This window comes from Pristis pectinata, chromosome 32 (genome assembly GCF_009764475.1).
Source record: "Pristis pectinata isolate sPriPec2 chromosome 32, sPriPec2.1.pri, whole genome shotgun sequence".
Classification (NCBI taxonomy): domain Eukaryota; kingdom Metazoa; phylum Chordata; class Chondrichthyes; order Rhinopristiformes; family Pristidae; genus Pristis; species Pristis pectinata.
In genome coordinates, this window is record NC_067436.1 from 19593125 (window position 1) to 19612214 (window position 19090).

The window sequence follows — 19090 nt, forward strand, 5'->3', positions numbered from 1 at the left end:
GTGCCCACGTACTTCTTCACAAAGACCTGCAGTCCCCACACCATTCTTGTGATGAAGCCCTTTCTCTCACATTACCGTCCATCTCTAAATTACATTTGCTTTCCAAGAGACAATACGTGGTCTCCTTGTGTTGCATATCCCTCCTTTGTGACTACCTGCTCTTCACCAGAGAGGATATCACCTGCTTTTGGGCTCTGGCTCTCACTCTTATCTCCCATTATATTGGCATTTTCCTAAACTGCTGGGATAGTGCCTTGAGAAGCAAATCAATATGAGTACAATTAAGATTTGGACTAACATTCATGAATATTCCCAATTTTGTAAGTTACCTGACATAAATGGAGACATTAGTACCTGCACACCCTGCATCAAAGATGTGTGTCGGAAAGGCTGTGGAAGAAAAAGTGAAATAGAAAAGCATTTCATGTCCTGCATTTTCCAAGATTAATAATTTCTTGGTACTTTGGATTCTGTACTTCTCGAATCTCACAACTGAATATTTTGTGTTACAGGAAGAGTACAGAGCAGAAGGCATTAGTTGGCATAATATTGATTATATTGACAACAGTGGTTGCATAAATCTCATCAGCAAGAAACCCACGGGCTTACTCCACCTACTGGATGAGGAGTGCAAGTAAGTAGTGAGACTAACTAGATTTAACAGCTTTTTGTGTGCAGTAAATGAGCTTTTTGAGGGGACCAAAACTGTGCACAGTATTCCAGCTGTGAGATTACCAAAACCCTGTATAACTGTAACAAAGCCTCCCTGTTCTTCAACTTTTTTGCAATAAAGGCCAATGTGCTGTTTGCTGCTTTAACTACTTACTGGAGCTGCCTGCTAACTTTCTGTGATCCATGCACATTCCCTGGAGTACTCCATTAGTTGCATCTATCCAGCCTGAATAGGGCCCATTTATCCCAACTCTTTGAATTTTATGTGACTGCCAGCTTTCAATCCACATTTTCATACTTCCTTCTGCACATTGGGCTCTTAATTTATGCACCACCCTCCAATGTGGCTCCTTGTCAAATGCCTTTTGGAAATCTAAATAAACTACATCTACAGGTTCCCCCCATCAACTCTCCCTGTCGCATGCTCAAAGACTTCGAGCAAATTTGTTAAGCATTATTTACTCTACATAAAACATTGACTAGGTTTGATTACATTCAGCATTCCTAAATGATAAGTCATTTCCTCTTGGATTATTGATATTGGCATCTTCCAACAATAGATGTTAAACTAACTGGCCTATAGTTCTCTGCCTTATGTCTTCCTCCCTTTTTTGAACAACAGAATTACTTTGGCCATTTTCAATCTTCTTTTACCCTCCTGGAATTTAGTGAGTTTTGAAAACTTCAACCAATGGGTCCACTATTTCTGCAGCCACTTCTTTTAAAACCTTTTGGTGCAGGCCATTAGGTCCAGGTGATTAGTCTGCCCTGTGAGTTTCTGAAATATTTGATCCCTTGTGATTGAGATTTTGGAAGTCCCTCCCCATTATTTGAAATTAGTTCATCTGTTAGGGATATTTGCAGTGTCCTCCATGGTGAAGACTGGTGCAAAAAATTGATTTAACATATCTGTCATTTCTTTGCTTCTTGTTCTTAATTCACCAACCTTGTTTTCTAGAGGTCCCACACCTACCTTAGCCACCATCATCGTATTTCTAAATTGATAGAAACTCCATTTGTTTTGATATTTTCTCTCAAAATCAATTTTCTCCCTTATGAACCTGTTCGTCTTTTGCTACTGGATCCTAAAAACTTCCCAGTCCTCTGGCCTACTACCAGTCACAGAGTCATACAGCGTGGAAACAGGCCCTTTGGCCCAACTTGGTCCTTGCCACTTCGTATGCCCTTTTTGTCAATTTAACGTTATCCTTGACCTCCATTGTACCTTGTGAATCTTTTCTGCACCACCCTTTCCAGCTTAACAAGTGTCAAAGTGTTCAGAGCACAGAGTCCAGCTCATCGAACTTGAGTCAAACTTCCTCGAGCAGCCAACACTTGCTGCAGATGGGGTCCACCAGTTCCCACATGTTGCAACTACAATACATCGCCTGCCCAGCTGTCTGTTCTAATTAATTAGTTGTATTTATTAGTTTGATTAGTTTATATTATATTTTACTACTTTAAGCATGCAGAGTTTGCTCACACTGCTATGTCCTTATTAGTTGGGCAACATTCTGAAGTAAGTTTGTGAATTAGAGCTTGGAGATAAGACTTCTAGACGTAAGAGGTCACAGGATACTGCTGTAGCATCTGATAAAAACAAACCTTAATTGCATGAAGGTTTGATTAGTTGCAATTGATTGTAGTGTAACATTCTTATCCTTGCATCAGGATGTCTCTGGAATACACTGTGTATAGTATTTTGGTTAGCATAATGCTATTATAGCACCAGTGACCTGGGTTTAGTTCCGGCTGCTGTCTGAAAGGAGTTTGTACCTTCTCCCCTTGTCTGCATGGGTTTCCTCTAGGTGCTCTGATTTCCTCCCACATTCCAAAGACATACGGGTAAGGAAGTTGTGGGCATGCTATGTTGGCGCCAGAAGCGTGGCGACACTTGCGGGCTGCCCCCAGAACACTCTATGCAAAAGATGCATTTCACTGTGTGTTTCGATGTACATGTGACTAATAAAGAAATCTTATCTCTAATTTGCACTATTCAGCCTGTACTGAACTGCTAGCTACAGTATTGACTTTGACACATACCAAACTTTTGAAACACTTCGTTGTGACTTGGGCTGTCATTGTAGAATTCTGGAAAAGCTTTTTTGATTGTCTGTGTTTCTCCATTTCTCCCTCATTTTCTTGGTTGAATCCACAATGAGACTTGGCCATATTCCTCTTTCTGTAGTTTGTGGAGGAGCAGTCAAAGTTGCCGTTAACTGCTTTTTATAGGCCTTGTATCATTAAATGGATTGAAATGGTTCAATTGCTTCAATAGTCTTTATCAAATTTGGAGTTGGCATGTAATCCTGTTGTGTAACTTCTGATGAAAACTAGCTTAAATTGCGTAGAGGTCTGATTAGTTGTAAGTAATTGTACAAATTGCAATGAGTGACATGTGTTTGCTGTTGGAAATGCGTTGTTTGCTCATTGGCCCATTAGATCACACAGATATTAAATGTGAAGTTTTATGATTAACTACATTTCTGCCAGGAGCTGGTGAACTACTGGGTGGAGATGGCCACAAAGTCCAAGTGGTTTAGATCAGGTCTGCCTGGCTGGCCAAGCTTTTCCACAACAAAGGAGGTAGTGTATAAATGTGTTTTGGTGTGCCTAGGCTCCTAAGGTCCCAGATCATTCAGCAGTGATGATGTTGATTCCCCTCTCTGTGATTTTTGTCTAATTGTTCATCTTTCAATTCAGTTTTCCACAGGCAACAAATCAGACGCTGCTTGACAAATTCAAGCGACAACATGAGGGCAACAACTATATAGAGTTTCCAGCAGTGATGGAGCAAGCCTTTATCATAAAGCATTATGCAGGGAAGGTCAAATACCAAGTGAAGGTTGGTACTGTGTGAAAAATTGGCATTGATTGTTTATGAAGAATATGGAATAGATAAAGGTGGGGTGTATGCATTACAGTTACACCTATTGTTAAAGGCAAAATGTACATTTTTTGCAGTCAAGTCACATGATCCTTTATCAATGCTGAGTTGGTCTATGTGAACCACATGGTGCTTCATACTTAAGGGGACATGAACAAAAGCAGCATGGAAGCTCCTGGTCATAATCCAGTAGCCTTTGCTGAAATGCGAGTGGTCAGTGCTTGGTGAAGATTTGCACATGGCACTCTGTAATAAAAGATCCTGCAATAGCCTCTGTGGTAGTCTAACCCTTTTTCAAATAAAAACCTCTCCATTTTGAGGTCTTTCAGAGAGTATTTTCATTTATATGCACAAAGCCTAGAGTAAGATGGATTGACTTTGGAAGGGGTAGAACACTAACTTTATAATTATGTGGTGATCAAAGGATGAATTAATGAGTGGATTACATCCAGTGGGTGCCTTCTGTTGAGCAGAGAGTGATCAAGCATGATTTAAGGAGAATCAAAAATACTGCAGATGCTGGAACTGTGAAATAAAAGCAGAAAATGCCTGAAAAACTCAGCAGGCCAGGCAGCATCTATGGAAAGAGAAACAGAGTTGGGGTTTCAGGTCCAAGGCAATCAGATCAAAGGATTTGTTTGTCTTAGAAGAAAGATACTAGCTCCTTTTGTGGAATAAGGAGGTGCAGACTTAAAGTTTGAGCTGGGTTTTTGGGTGCTGTGGGAGTCCAACAGAAATTTGGATAGATGAGAAATTCTGTAGATGCTGGAATCTGGAGCAACGCGCACAAAATGCTGGAGGAACTCAGCAGGTCAGGCAGCATCTATGGAGGGAAATGAACAGTTGACATTTTGGACCAAGACCCTTCATCAGGACAGAAACCAGTAGAAAAGGGTAGGGGGAGGAGCATGAGCTGGCAGGTGACAGGTGAGTACAAGTGGGATGGGAAGGGTAGGTGTGGGGGTGAAAGGGAATGATGTCAGAAGCTGGAGGTGGAAAAGGCAAAGGGCTGAAGAAGAAGGAATCTGATCGGAGAGACAGCAGGCCATGGAATAAAGGGAGGGAGGAATTTGGTTCTCTAAAAGGCAGATGAAGCTGGTGGGGAGCATTGTGGGGTTGGATGTATTTGCCTTGCAAATCTCCTTCAGACTTGCCCCCTCTCACCTGAAATCTATGCCCTCTAGTTTTTGACATGTCCACCCTGGGAACTTGGTAGATCTGCCAAAGGCCTAAAGGTAGCAGTATAACCGAATGCCTGTGTGAGATTGAAAATTGTTGGAGATGGGGTTCTGGAGTGTTAATTATCTTCAAATCAAAACACTTTTAAATGAACTTCAGGTAAGAATTACAAATCAAAGATACGTTCATTCACTAAACTTCATAAATCTATGTTGGTGCAGGACTTTCGGGAAAAGAACACAGATCACATGCGCCCTGATATTGTTGCACTTCTGAAAGGCAGTAAGAATGCCTTCATCTGCAGTCTGATTGGTATTGACCCAGTGGCTGTCTTCCGCTGGTCAGTGCTGAGGTCCTACTTCCGAGCAGCTGTGGCCTTCCGCGAGGCTGGAAAACGCTTTGTTGAGAAAAAACCTGGTAAGGGATATGGAGGGTGTTTTGGTGTGTTTGACTGTCAGTGCTATTAATGGTGCAGTGCTGACAGTGTGTTGTCAATTGTTAAGCTAATACAGAATGATGTGTTGGAAGTTCCTGCAAAAGGTACTGCATGTTCAGTATTTAATGTAATTGATATTCTGTACCTAATGAATTTGCCCCCCGATTTAGTATGTGGGCATAGAAGGGGCTTTAATTTCCTCTGTGATACATGCTTCTGATGATGATGTAGAAGTTGTTTATGCACTTTCATAACCCAATCACAAGGTTGCAAATAAATTTTACGTTTCCCTCCTTATCATTACATTTGGAGTTAAAGTGGTGAAAAACCAAAAAGGTCAAGTCAATATACCATGTAATTTTTTTTTAGGAAACTGAAAATCTGAAGTACAAGTTTGAAATGCTAAAAGTGAAGCATAAGTTAATATCCTGGATCAGAAAGGAGTAAATCTGTTTGTCAAAATGGCTTATGAGAATATTAATCTGAAAGCAAAAAACTGCAAATGCTGTAAATCTGAAGTAAAAAGTGAAAATGCTGGAAATACTCAGTGGGTCTGTGGAGAGAAAAATAGTGATAATATTTCAGGCTGATGACCAATCAACAGAATAGTTCTGGTGAAAGGCCATTGACTTGAAATGTTAACTTTATTTCTCTGTCCACAGATGTTGTCTGCCTTGCTGAGCATTTCCAGCATATCCTGCATTCTTTATTGTTGGAATATTAAATGGGTTTCAAAATGTACTGCAAGCATTAGTTCTCTTTGCTAAAATTCTGCCACAGTCAAGTTTGATGTGATAAAATATCTATTGAATGTGTCAATGAGCCAGTGGATGGTCTTTGACGCTATTTAATCTAGAGTAAATGTAATGTTGAATTTTTGCAAAAGGTGCCAAGATGTGCAAGATTTTTTCAGTGTTAACACAGCACCCACATGTTTGAATACATTTTTAAATAAAAACAAAATGCTGGAAACGCTGAGCAGGTTAGGTAGCATCTCTCGAAAAAGAATCAGAGTTAACATTTCGGGTCTGAAACCCTCTTTGTGACAGTACTTTATGACATCTAATAGAGGAACATAAATTAAAGGGATTTCTCCAGCTTACCACTTCGATTTGTTCAGTCAAAATATCATATCATTTATACTTGTACCTTTGATCCCTCCATTGTCTAATTTAATATGGAAAACAACCAAAATAACAAAAGTCAGAGATGAGAGCAAAAATTATGAACTGTTTCACAACAATCTGTAGAAAACTCACATCTCCAGACATAGGAGCAGTAATGGAGAAGTGAATAATTCCTCCAGTTGATTTTGGAAATACCATATGGAATACCACTTCTTCATCAATTTATTTCTCACAGTAGATTTCTAAAATGGTAAACCTGGACTAAGAGCCTTTTGGTTCAATCTCTTCTCTCTTCAGTTATTTAATAGAGTGTTATACAGCATGAAAACAGGCCCTTCAACCCAATTCATCCATGCTGACCAAGGTGCCTATCTATGCTAATCCCATTTGCCTGTGATTGGCACATCCCTCTGAACCTTTCCATACAGCTGTCCAAATGTCTTTTTAAATGTTATAATTGTACCTGTCTCTCCCACTTCCTCTGGCAGCTTGTTGCATATGCCCAACACTCTCTATGTGGAAAAACTTCCCCTCAGATCACCTTCAAATCTTTCACCTCTCTCCCTCTAATTTTAGATTCCCCTTCCCTGGGGAAAAAGATCGTGATGATCCACTCTGTCTATGCAACTCATAATTTCATAAACCTCTGTAAGATCACCCTTTCAACCTCCTTTGCTCCAGGGAACACAGTCCCAGCATTTCCAATCTCTCCTTATAACTCAAGCCCTCCAGTCCATGCAGCATTCCTGTGAATCTTTACTGCACACTCTCCAGATTAATCACATCATTCCTATAGCGTGGGGACCAGAACTGCACACAATACTCCATCTGTGGCCTAACCAATGATTTGTACTCTGTAACATGATGTCTCAACTCCCTGTGCTCAATGTTTTGGTTGATGAAGGCAAGCCTTCTTCACCACTTTGTCTATCTGTGTAGCCCAGCTCCTATGCTCAGCTGGGCAAAGGCTTTAACTCTGTAAATGCAGCCTGTTAGAAAATGGATCTTAAACACTTCCCTGGGCAATTCAAACTGGACAACTCATCTGTTGAGAGAGATTGAAATATTTAATATGGTTATACGTAGTTTATCCATTTCTTCTGAATAATTGGGGAGGAAGGCTCTGTGAATTTCTTTCCCCTCACTCCATAAACTAATAGATTTTGATGATTTTGTTTCCAGAAAAAGAATTTAACTTCATTCTTCACTTTGCCCCACCCCATCTTTCTCTTTATTTCCTACCAGCATGGTTGACTGTTGCTGATGTGCAGGTACCTGTTCTAAGTGGCTAATCATGTGTGAACTTGACAATATGCCTTAGTCAAGGATTCAGAAAGGAAGTGGAAAAAACAGCTGACACTGATCTTGCTCTGTTTGGTGACAGCACATATACACTCCTGTATGTTGCAATCTGGACAAGGATCACTGACTTATTTTTCATCATCCTAACCCAGAGATTTTCTCAGAGATATGTTGAATTGGCTGCTTCGCTGCAATGAAAAACAAACAGAGCAGTGAATGAAGCTGGGATCCTCTGGTCTTGGTGTCATCCTGAGAATTTGCCAAATAAGTTACAAGATAGCTAAATGAATAAACCAAGATTATGTGTCCCTAACTGAGCAACTTGTTAAAAGAATTGCAGTTTTAAAAAATGGTAAGACTGGAAATTAAAAAAAATAATAATGTTTGGTCACTGAAATTAATATCTTATGCATTTTCAAGTTTTTGCTAGCTAAAGAAATAACAATTGGAAGAATTTCTTGAAGGTGACTGTCCTTCCATTATACTGGACACAGCCTCTGACTTTGGTACCTTACTTAGTAACACAAGTACTTTGGAACTGACTAATAGATTATTCATCTTACTGCCAAGAAAAACATCACAGATATTTAGATAGCTGATCTGAATTCTTAACCAAATATAGTCTGTCATTCTAGTGACTTTGAGACCTGTAACTTTCCATCCAACAATGGCTAAATCTGTGGATTCAACCCTCTGATTTAATGTTGGAAACTATTATTTTCTGGACTTACTGTGGAGTTGGGCAGCATATGATGCTGCAGGTAGTAATTAGAGAAATTATTAGGCTGTTGTATTGACCTAATGATGATACACCATAGATACTACCAACTAAATGATCTGGGATGTCACTTCAAAAATAAGCCATCATATAGTGTTCTGTAAGTGGTTGCCAGGATAAATAACAGGCTTTGAATAAAATGGCTAATTTGCAGAAAGTGGATGACACATATTCTTCGCAACATAAACCATGATCTAAGGCCTCAATTAAAGAAAAAAATTCAAGGTTCACAACATTAAACATTTCATGGTGGAAATCTTGATCTTGCAGTATTTCAGGGATATTCTTCACCAAATCCTGTATTAAATCTGCCAGTTCTGTAATCTGAGATTGACCTATTTCTGTAAATCAGACAACTTGTGTGCAATTCAAATAGATGCCCATCTGCATTAGTATAATGGTTTATGTCGATAAGCTACTTCTCATTTTAATCAGTGAACATCTTCCTTTCTAAAGCCGGAGTGATGCATTCATTTTACAGAAATACGCATCATCATGCTGTGGCAGCTGCTCCACACACTGATTGCTCTGCCTAGTACAGCCTTGCTCTGCATAGGTCTATTCCTGCTGCAGAAGTAGAACACTGCTCTTTATATCTTCAGCTCTTTGCAGAATTACATCTATTTCTTCCAGCTTCTCTGTTCTTAATATTAGCAAGCTGGAATACATATGTGAAAACTGACAAATTCAGTGGATCTGTGAATCACCATATGGGAGGTTCCAAAAATTTAAAACTAAAGCTCGTGTCTCAGTTTAAAATGTATGTATTTAATATTGTATTTGGTGGCCTGTCGGGTATCATAATAGGCTACTCTTTGATATTTATTGAACAAAGATGATTTTTTTTCCTTCCCACTATGTCTAGAAATGCTAACTCATACTTGGGAATACAGTGCATGGCACTAACACCCCCATGTAACCTCACCAATTAGTTACCCTTTAAGTCCATACCCAAATAAGTTTTGGTACCCCCTTCAGTTGTGGAAGATGGTATATTTATGCTGGATCCCAACCATGTACTCTGTGGCTGTGCCATTCATTGGAAAACAAAAACAGCTGATCCACCATCTCCATTTAAAGTTATTTGAACAGGTCTAGTTTAGAGTTTCTGGTGCTTGAAAATTGCATGAGAGTTTAAGTTGTTGGTGAAAGTAACTGGGATCAGCAGAGACTGAAAATAAAATAGGATACTAATATTTAACATTTAACAATATTGACTTGGCTTCCCTTATGAAGGGAATGTTTTGCAGAGCCCTGATTTATTTAACAAAATGTATTAAGCTGGATGAAAAATGATGAAATTTCTACAAAAACTGGATTTTTTTCTATGCTTTTTAAATACATTAAGAATAAACGAATGTGCATTGTTAGTTTTTTGGTTAATGCTGATTTTCTTAAACATGTAGATGTAAATTTTGCCTTTCTCTTACATGTCTTTATCTTAATTCAGTGCATAGAGATTTTTTGCAAGTCACCAGAGATTTAATTCATTAAAGCTAAATTAGATGGCAAGGCAGTCTCATTCTCTAACTACAAGGTAGATATTAATGATTAAATGTGCTTTACTTATCGTGGTGTTTAGATCCTTGTAGTTGTTTCTCAACCTTTCAAATTCCTATCGTGAATATCTTTACTTTGTATCTCTTTTTTTTCTTTTGTTTTTATTTTGCTTTCCAAGGGCATGATGATGCTGTTCCATACCCGGTTTTGAAAAGTGTCGATAGTTTTAGCTTTCTGCATCATCCAGTCCATCAGAGGAGTTTAGAGATCCTCCAGAGATGCAAGGAAGAGAAGTACAGTAAGGCTCCAAATCCAGAAAATTCCACTTGTCTGCAGGAAATTCCAAGAGCATTCACTTGGGTCGAGTGGTCTTTATTAACTCTATTTAATGTATAAAAAAAAGGCTGTTATTGATATTACCGTGTAATTGAACTAAATACTTCCAGTTTTGCCAGTCAGTACTGTGTTGGACCATGTTTTAAAATGATCCAGCTGAGTACTTGTCTCACAACTGATCACTCTGGGTAATGAAGACCACTGACTTGAAGCCAAATGACACCAAAGGATTCTGGGATGTTTGTGGTTTTGAAACCACACGCTTTAACAAAGGCACATTATGTAAATAATTCATGTTTCTTCTTTTTGAATGACTTGCAGGAAATGAAATAAGAAACATTAGTTACTTTGCAAAATAATCTTGCTAATTTCAAGTGAATAAAACCTCAATTGCATTGTTTCACCAGGTATTTTTAACTTGAGTGAACATGACATCCCATAGTTCTTTGGCTTTGCTGTTCGAGTGAATGTTGCTGGCCTCATTATCATGTCTGTCCTTTTCACTAGCTCTCTTTTACGTGTTGACTAACTCTTGTTTTGCATGACCTTGGTAGATCTTCTTGCCCGATTGCTACTAATTTCATTGGCCTCTTAATCCAGCTAGACATCACCAGCAACAACACTCCTCACTGCTTGCATAGGACAATATTCATCAAGGAAATGACAGACATAAAGTGATTAGCTCTTTTTTTTGTCAGGAATCTCCCTCCCTGTTATAAGTAATCAGCTGTGTATGTTCCAGATAAATTGGCTTGAAAATGCAGTGTCACTTTCCTGTACTGGTAGGTTCAGGGCTAGAAAGAAATTTTACCTTGGACCAAGTTTCACTGAAAGTTCAAATGACTAATCTCTGCATACAATAAAATGGAGAAGTAGGAAAGCATGTTATTGATACAAAGTTGTAGTTTTGTGCTCTAAAGATTCATTCTGTTTTAAACTTAAACACAAAATGGGAGTTATGCAAAAAAATGAAGTGAGAATGCTACATTAACAAGTGAGCTTTTAACCACAAGATCTAATTAAGATTTCCTGAAACTAAGATAAGTCATCTTGTGTTATTATGAAGGATGTTTTTTCCACTTAATGCCAAGTAATTCACATTTGTACAGATCTCGAGATCTTGAAAGTTAAGATAATTTTTCCCAATTGTCAGCTGAGAAAAATACACCACCTGAGGATCAAGGAGGGGTTTCTCCAGAGCAGTGATGTTCTTTTACTTATCAGTGGGAAGGGATGAACAAATGTTCAGTATCAAAAAGGGATAGATATATATTAATAATAGGTGGCCGTGCATTTGTTCCTGTTTGATTTTGTTTTTGCCCCAACTAATTTGAAACTTGTTTCTTAGAAATTTGTCCAGAAAGCATAAATTTCAATGCAAGTGAGGCTGAATGCCAAAATTGGCTCCTCTTGAGTGTTTTGCTGCTGAATGGGCTTCAAAGTAATTTTTTCTTCAAACACACAAGTTCAATAGATCAAGCAAAATTTGTATGATAAAGAATTTTGTTGAAATGATGAACTATAATTTTTGGGAAAGCGTAATGAGGTATCTTTGTTCTCTAAATTGGTTTGGTCTTGGTTATTGGGCTAGTTCGTGTGCGATGTGCTTTCCTCTGACAACCACTTCAGAGCTATTATACTTAATCTAATGGGACTTGTAGCGTATGAGCTGGAGCCTGCAATTTGAGATGAGATGGAGAGAGAATATGATTAATTATGCTTCCTGCTATTCACTCTGGAATCCTTGCTTCCATTGGAACAACTGTTCAATGATGGTCCTATGATCTTTCCTAAACATTTTTGCTATTGTCTTTGCTTCTGGTCTTGTAACTTTATTGATCATTGTTTTGTTTGTATGTGATACATGTTTGCTTCTATGCCCCAGTCCGATGCTTTCTATGGGTTAGGCACTGAAAATCAAAAGGTTTTGGCTGTGATTTAACCTTTTCTTAGAAATAGGATCTTGCACTGATTTGGAGTATGAAACAGCAGATTTTAATACCAAGACATAATTAACCAACTTTTTTGCTTTTCTTTTTGTAGTAAGTGCCTGTTGCAACTACTCCCTGCTCTTCATTTATATCTTGTGTGGAGTAGTTCTGCATTGTACTTGCAATAAAGAAATATTCAGGTTGTCACTGCTAATCTGCCTGCAGCATGCTGTAACAAATGCATGCTTCATTTTTGCTGTTGTTCATTTCTGTCTGATTAACCAACATTTTAGCTCTTGTTTTTTTTATGATAGGTATTACAAGAAAAAGCCCGAGGACACCATTGTCTAATTTGCAAGGAACAAATACCATCAATGACAAGCCCTCACGGTAGGGATGGATTTCTTTATTTAAGTCCATGACAGAGTTTTTCATGTTAATAAATTGAAGTTATTTGTCATCTTTTAAATCCAAATTGCTGTGAGTTTCTATAACTAAATATGAAAGAGAAAATTTGAGAAAACAGTGGCTACATCTTGTAGATCATTACTAGAATGTAAAACTTGAAAATGTGATTTCTTGATAGAAGAAAACTATTATAAACTTACAATTTTAATGTTACTGTTAGTAGTTTAAATTAAAATAGTGATCGGTGGCAAGCTGAGAAAAAACGCAGTCTGAATAATATTGCTTCTAAAATGAGTTTCTGGCAGTAGGTGGACAACTGCTGCAAGGCTTAAAGAGTCGAGGGTTCTTCCCCTCAACTGGTTATGTGAAATGTGTTTGAGCAGCTTTCATATCTAAGTGTTGCTGTATCTGATCAATGTTTTTGTTTTGCTGACATGGAGAATATTCTTCATCTTGGTGAATTTGAAGTTCATAACTCAGTGAAACTTGAGAATGATATTTCATATGTTAAATGTTTTTTAAAAAATAGTAAATAATTGCAATTCTTGTGTTTTAAGAAGTGGTTTAGTGACCAGAAGGAGTGAGTGAGAAGAGTTTGGTGTTTGTTCATGCTCTGTTTGAATCAGACTTGAATTCAAAACTATGATGGTGTTTTATGTATGTGGCCATATACACATCTGAATACTATTAGTGCTGGATGATAAAAGCAGGAAATGCTGGGAATGTGCAATGCATCTGTTAGAAAAAAAGTGCTGATTTGGATTGGACCTTTAGCAATAGATTGGGTCTAGAGATTTCCTTTTATGAAACTTAATAGTTTTTAAAGTTATGAGCTGTAGATTCTGTGCAAGTTGGCACTGGATTATTCGCTTTGCAATACCTGCATTTATTTTGCCAAACAATATCTTGGAATACAAAGTTAATGGCAAACATTCTCCTCAACATATTCAGAGAGGTACTGACGAAACGTGACTGATTTATTCATTCGATTTGGGCTGAGCCATTGCAAGCTTGAATTAGTTTTCAGCTTCATTGTCATATGGTGAGAGTGATTCCATTTTACCTTGGTGGATTTCTTCATGAAGTATACATTACAGCAGGACTTGTTGGAAGGAAAGGGGTTTGGAATAGTTTATCAGATTGGCATTAATTAACAATCATGAAGCATGGGCAAAACTGCATGTGCAGCAAATATGGGTAAATTTCATGAGCTTTGAAATACCAGCCAACTTTCAAATAATACCATGTCTTGCCAAATTCTCCAGGGAAAACTTGATGGTTTCACACTAAAATCTAGGATATAATTAAAATAGACAATGCTGCAAATATTCATCAGACATAGAACGGTACAGTACTGGACAGGCCATTCAGCTGAATTTGATGCCAATTTATACTAAATGTCCTCCTCTTGTGTATCATCCATATCCCTCCATTCCTTTCATATTTATGTGTCTATCTAAAAGCGTCTTAAACTCCACCAAACTACCTGATTCCACTACTACCCCAGTAACCCATTCCAGGTACTTACTGCTCTCTGCTCAAAAAAAACTTACCCCTCACGTTGCCTTTAAACACTTATCTCTCCCCCCCCCCCCCCCCCCCAACCAACCTTAAAAGCATGTCCTCTGGTGTTTGACGTTCCTACCTTGGGGAACAGATTCTGATTTCTCCCCTTTCCATGCCTCTCATAATTTTAAAAACCTCTATCAGGTCTCCCCCAGCCTCCGCCGCTCTAAGGAGAACAACCCAAGGTTGTCCAACCTGTCCTTGTAGATCATATCTTCTAATCCAGGCAGCTTCCTGGTGAACCTGTTCTGTACCTTCAATCTCCATGTCCTTCCAATATTGGGGCGACCAGAACTGCACACAGTACTCCAAGTGTGGTCTGACTGAAGTTTTATATAGCTGCAGCATGACTTTCTTATACTCAACACCCCTATCAATGAAGGCAAACATTCCATACACATTCTTTGCCATCTTTATCCACTTGCATAGCCACTTTCAGTGAACTATGGACCTGGACTCCAAGATCCCTCCGTGCCTCAATGCTATTAAAGGGCCTACCATTAACTGTATACTTTTTCCTTTCATTTGACCTCCCAAATTGCAACACCTCACACTTGCCTGGATTAAACTCCATCTGCCACTTCTCTGCCCATATCTCCAACTGATCTATATCCCACTGTATTCTTTGATAGTCCTTTACATTGTACACAACTCCACCAATCTTGGTATCATCTGCAAACTTGCTAATCCACCCATCTACATCTTCATCCAAATCACTGATGTACATCACAAACAACAGAGGTCCCAGCACCGATCCTTGCGGAACACCACTGATAATGTACCTCCAGCCAGAATAACAGCCTTCCACCCCTACTCTATTCAGTAGGTCAGGCAGCAACTAAGATTTTGGGTTGATGTCCTTTCATCAGTAAAGTTAAAAATCGAACCTGTTTGAAGTTACAGAGAAACAGCAAGGGTGAATAGAATGTCTGTGATAGAGTGAAGACTAAGTGAATGACACAAGTGCAAGTTCAAAGGGGATGGTGAATGCTTGTTAATCATACGTGGTCTGGAGGAGATGTAAATTGAAGATAAATGATATCAGTAGTTCGAAGCAGTGAGTTCATGTATAAGTTTAACCCCCAAAATGGGAATCAGTGTTAAAACCCACTGCTGTTTGGAATTGTACCTAGCACAAATAAGGACAGTTATGGTTGTTGAAGGTCAATCATCTTAGCCACAGGACATGTCTGCAAGACTTCCTCAGCGTAGTGTCCTAGGCTCAAACATCTTCAGCTGCTTCATCAATAGTTGAAAGGTCAGATGAAGGGATGTTTGCTGATGATTGCACAATGTTCAGCACCATTGGTGACTCCTCAGATAAGGAAACAGTCTACATCCAAATTCAGCAAGACCTAGACTATAACCAGCCCTAGGCTGATAGGTGGCAATTAACATATGTCCACATGAATGCCAGGCAATGACAACATCAAGAGAAAATCCAGTTATCACCCCCGACATTCAATAGCATTACCAACACTGAATCCCCTCCCCGTTCAATATCTTGTGGTTACCATTGACTAGAAACAGAACTGGAGTAACCATTTACACAGTGTCTACAAGAGCTGGTCATGTAACTCACCTCCTAATTCCCCAAAGCCTATCCACCATCTACAAGGCTCAAGTCAGGAATGTCATGGAATACTCTCCACTTGCCTGGTTGAGTGCAGCTTTAACAACACTGAAGAAGCTCAACACCAGACAGGACAAAGCAGCCTGCTTGATAGGCACCCCATTCACAACCATTCACTCACTTCACCACCCACACACAATTGCAGCAGTTTGTACTATCTACGTGATGCACGCAGCAACTCACTGAGACTCCATAAACAGCACCTTCCAAACCCACAACCTCTACCAGTTAGGACGGCAGGAAAAGCATGGGAACACTACTGCCATTACTTTACCATCACTGGAGTCAAAATCCTGAAAATCTCTCCCCAGTGGTACCTTGGGCATACACACACCTCAAGGACTGCAGCAGTTCAAGAAAGCAGCTCACCACCACCATCTCAAGGGCAACTAGGGATGGGCTCAGCCTGGAAGCCTACATTCCTTGAGTGAATATTAAAATTAAAAAAAAAGGATTTTTTTGAATATTAAGGGCAATATTGGGGTTAAAATATTTCTTGTCAATGTGTGTATTTCTTAATCAAAAATTCTCACACTTTGTTCAGAGTTTTCCCACAGAGTTTTAAACTTTTAATTGGCTCAAACTGAGCTTTGACTTTGAGAACCAAACCAGACCATTGGTTAGGTTCAGACTTGGGAATCTCTGGCTGCTCTACGTTTTAGACCTTCTTTAGTCTGCTGCTTTAACAAGCATATTGATTTTAACCCATTAATCTTTTTTAAGAAAAAAATGACCCTCTACTGATGAGATGGCTTATTCTGTACCACAATATCTCCCCCTTCCCCACATTTCCAAAAACACAGTGGCTTGTGGTGGGTCTTGATATTCGGAAAATCATTGAAAGGTTGCAGTACTGGAGGAGGCCATGAGGACCATGAATATTTTTTCTCCTTATTCTTTCTTGCAAACTGCATTACATTCCATTTGTCTCTCTCAATATTACTATTCTCCTCGCAGTTCACAATGCTGCCAAATTTTATGTCATCTGCAAATTTAGAAGTTGTGTCTTCATGTCACCATTTTTGTGGGACACTCAGCCTTGAGCATTAACAGGCCATTTGATGATTGTGACATCCCAGCCAAGTGTGACTGTCTTATAAAATATCCACACAAAATATTTTCTTTTTTTTTGAAGACAGTAGTTTAAAAGCTGGCTTCCTGTATTTACAGTGTAATCTGCCTCATACTGCCTAATGATTAAAGTAAAGCTGCTTCTCAGAATGTATTGAAAGAAGAATAAAGAAGCAGATGATGTGTCTTTTGTCATGTTACAAATAAAGAGCACACATCTTGTGCTGATCTGTTTTCTCTTTTCTCAAAAGGGGCAATGAGGTCAGTTACTGCTGCCTCAGGTGGGGATCACTTAACACGGAGCAAACCTAGCCTCTGTGGCTTTTTGCATGTGTCGACTGAGGATGTAGGCTGTGCTCAAGCACAGATTGAATGTTTGTGCATTTCTTGCAAGTGCAGTCTGCATTAGGGACATGAGTATGAGACATTATCACAGTTTAAGTATTCCAGGAAATTGACATTGTTGGTATATTTCAGTAATGCAGCTTGGCATAGTTTTAGCATGGACCCAATTGCCTTTAAATCAATAACTATTAAATATTTGCCAACTTTCATTTAATTTCACTAAGGCTAACCCAGATATAGCAATACAGGTTATGTTCATTTTTATGCAGAAAGAATGTTAAGCAAATCTTACAGCTGCAAAGTTTAGCCTGCAGTGGTTATCTGGAAAATTGGAGTGTAACAAAATCAGAAATTAAGACAATCTTAGATTAATTTATTTTCTATGGCAGTGCAGATTCTGTGTATTTGCAAATGGTGAGAGGCTGTGGAGTTAAAATGGAGATAGGTTGTAAAAGTGTAAACTGATCTCATTGCATTGCTAATTCATTTCTGAAATGCGTTCATAATGACTTTGGTGGAGATATAGACATGCAATTTATTGTGCATCCTTTTTGTTGCTTAGTAACCTTATAAAACCTACAGCTGCTTCCTGTGTGACTTCATTCTGAATGTATGGGATTGCCAGCATGCTAATAAAAAACAATCTTGGGTTTTCTCCCAGTTATTATAACTGTGATAAACCTTTCATTTTCTGTTAAGATTAGGAATTAAATGTGTATGTGCCAGAAATAGATGTATTTTGTTGCCCTCTGTTTAAATGATAATTGTTCATGCTTATTCACCCATGGCATTCTTAAAATTAATAAATTCTCACATATCTTTCAATCTCTCCTCCTCCCACCACCTCCCTTGCACCCCCCCACCTCCCCTCCCACCAATCTTTTGCAGTCCCAAGTACCTGCTTAACTCTGTAACCATCATATCTAGAAATTCTTTGCAATCTTAGTGTTCCTTCTGTGGTCTGGCATATCCACAGTATTCACTGCACTGGTGCTTTGGTAGCCATGGCTCTAAGCCTCTCCATCTCTTAGCTCTCCCCTACTTTGAATAAGTGTTGGAGACTTGGTGACAAATTTTATTTTATTACTGTTGTATAATGTCTTATTTAAAGGCACAATATAAATGCAACTTTTTTTGTCATTGATCACAGATAAAATTGAGGACAAAACAGCGGGAGTACTGATGGGGGGCAGGCAGGAGGTTGAGGGAAGGTGCTGCTGCTTAACTCAGCACTGCGGATAACAGTTTTTATCTTGCTCTTCCCTGATTGCATTTTTTCTAAGTTCCTTCCCGTTCCCTTGCAGTTTAAGTTGTTAACCACTTCTTAATGTTCTATTTGCTTAAAATTTAATCTTGTTTGCTCCTCTTGGCACTGTTTCTTAATCTCACTTCTCTTGTCTGGTTAGGTGCAAATCCTAGATGGTGGGAGTGATGGGGAAGCATTGTCAGACTTGCTCATGAGCTCCTCCTTTGTTCCTTGCCATAATATCTCAACTGTTTCGAACTCCTCCATTCTTGTATTCCCTTCCTGAATTTTCAGAATTTAAACCAAAAAATGGTTCACGAGAACACAACTTGGATTTCCTACAGTGTTAAGCTGCTTGCAATACAGGGCTTCACCTCACTTTTCCTACCTTGGTAACTTAAGGAACCTGATTATAAGAACTGCGAGACTTTAATCCTTTTTCACAATGTTTGTCTGTTTTCATTCATGTTAAACGTCAAGTATTTTTCTCATTTGCATTTCAGCTTTTTGTTCTATTGATTTTGGATTTACATTGTTAACCTAAGTGCTTAAGGTTATCAATAGGACACTTTCAATTGTGTCTCCACATTTTTGTTGAAGATGTGGAGAATCCCATTTAAATATATATACTTGGCAGGTTCAATTTTACATCTTCCAATTTCATTTAAGAGAT

At 38.7% G+C, this 19090-nt stretch overlaps 1 protein-coding gene across 11 annotated transcripts in view; it reads left to right on the plus strand.

Annotated features, from left to right (window-relative positions):
• Positions 1-19090, plus strand: part of myo9aa (myosin IXAa) — a 250140-nt gene that overhangs the window by 156687 nt on the left and 74363 nt on the right. For 10 of the 11 annotated variants that reach the window (XM_052042434.1, XM_052042436.1, XM_052042433.1 and 7 more), the window contains exons 12-16: positions 513-634; positions 3376-3517; positions 4960-5155; positions 10060-10179; positions 12463-12538. In XM_052042434.1, the coding sequence (XP_051898394.1) occupies positions 513-634; positions 3376-3517; positions 4960-5155; positions 10060-10179; positions 12463-12538 (656 nt within the window). The remainder of the gene's footprint in view (positions 1-512; positions 635-3375; positions 3518-4959; positions 5156-10059; positions 10180-12462; positions 12539-19090) is intronic. The other variant, XM_052042441.1, reaches the window with a different exon arrangement.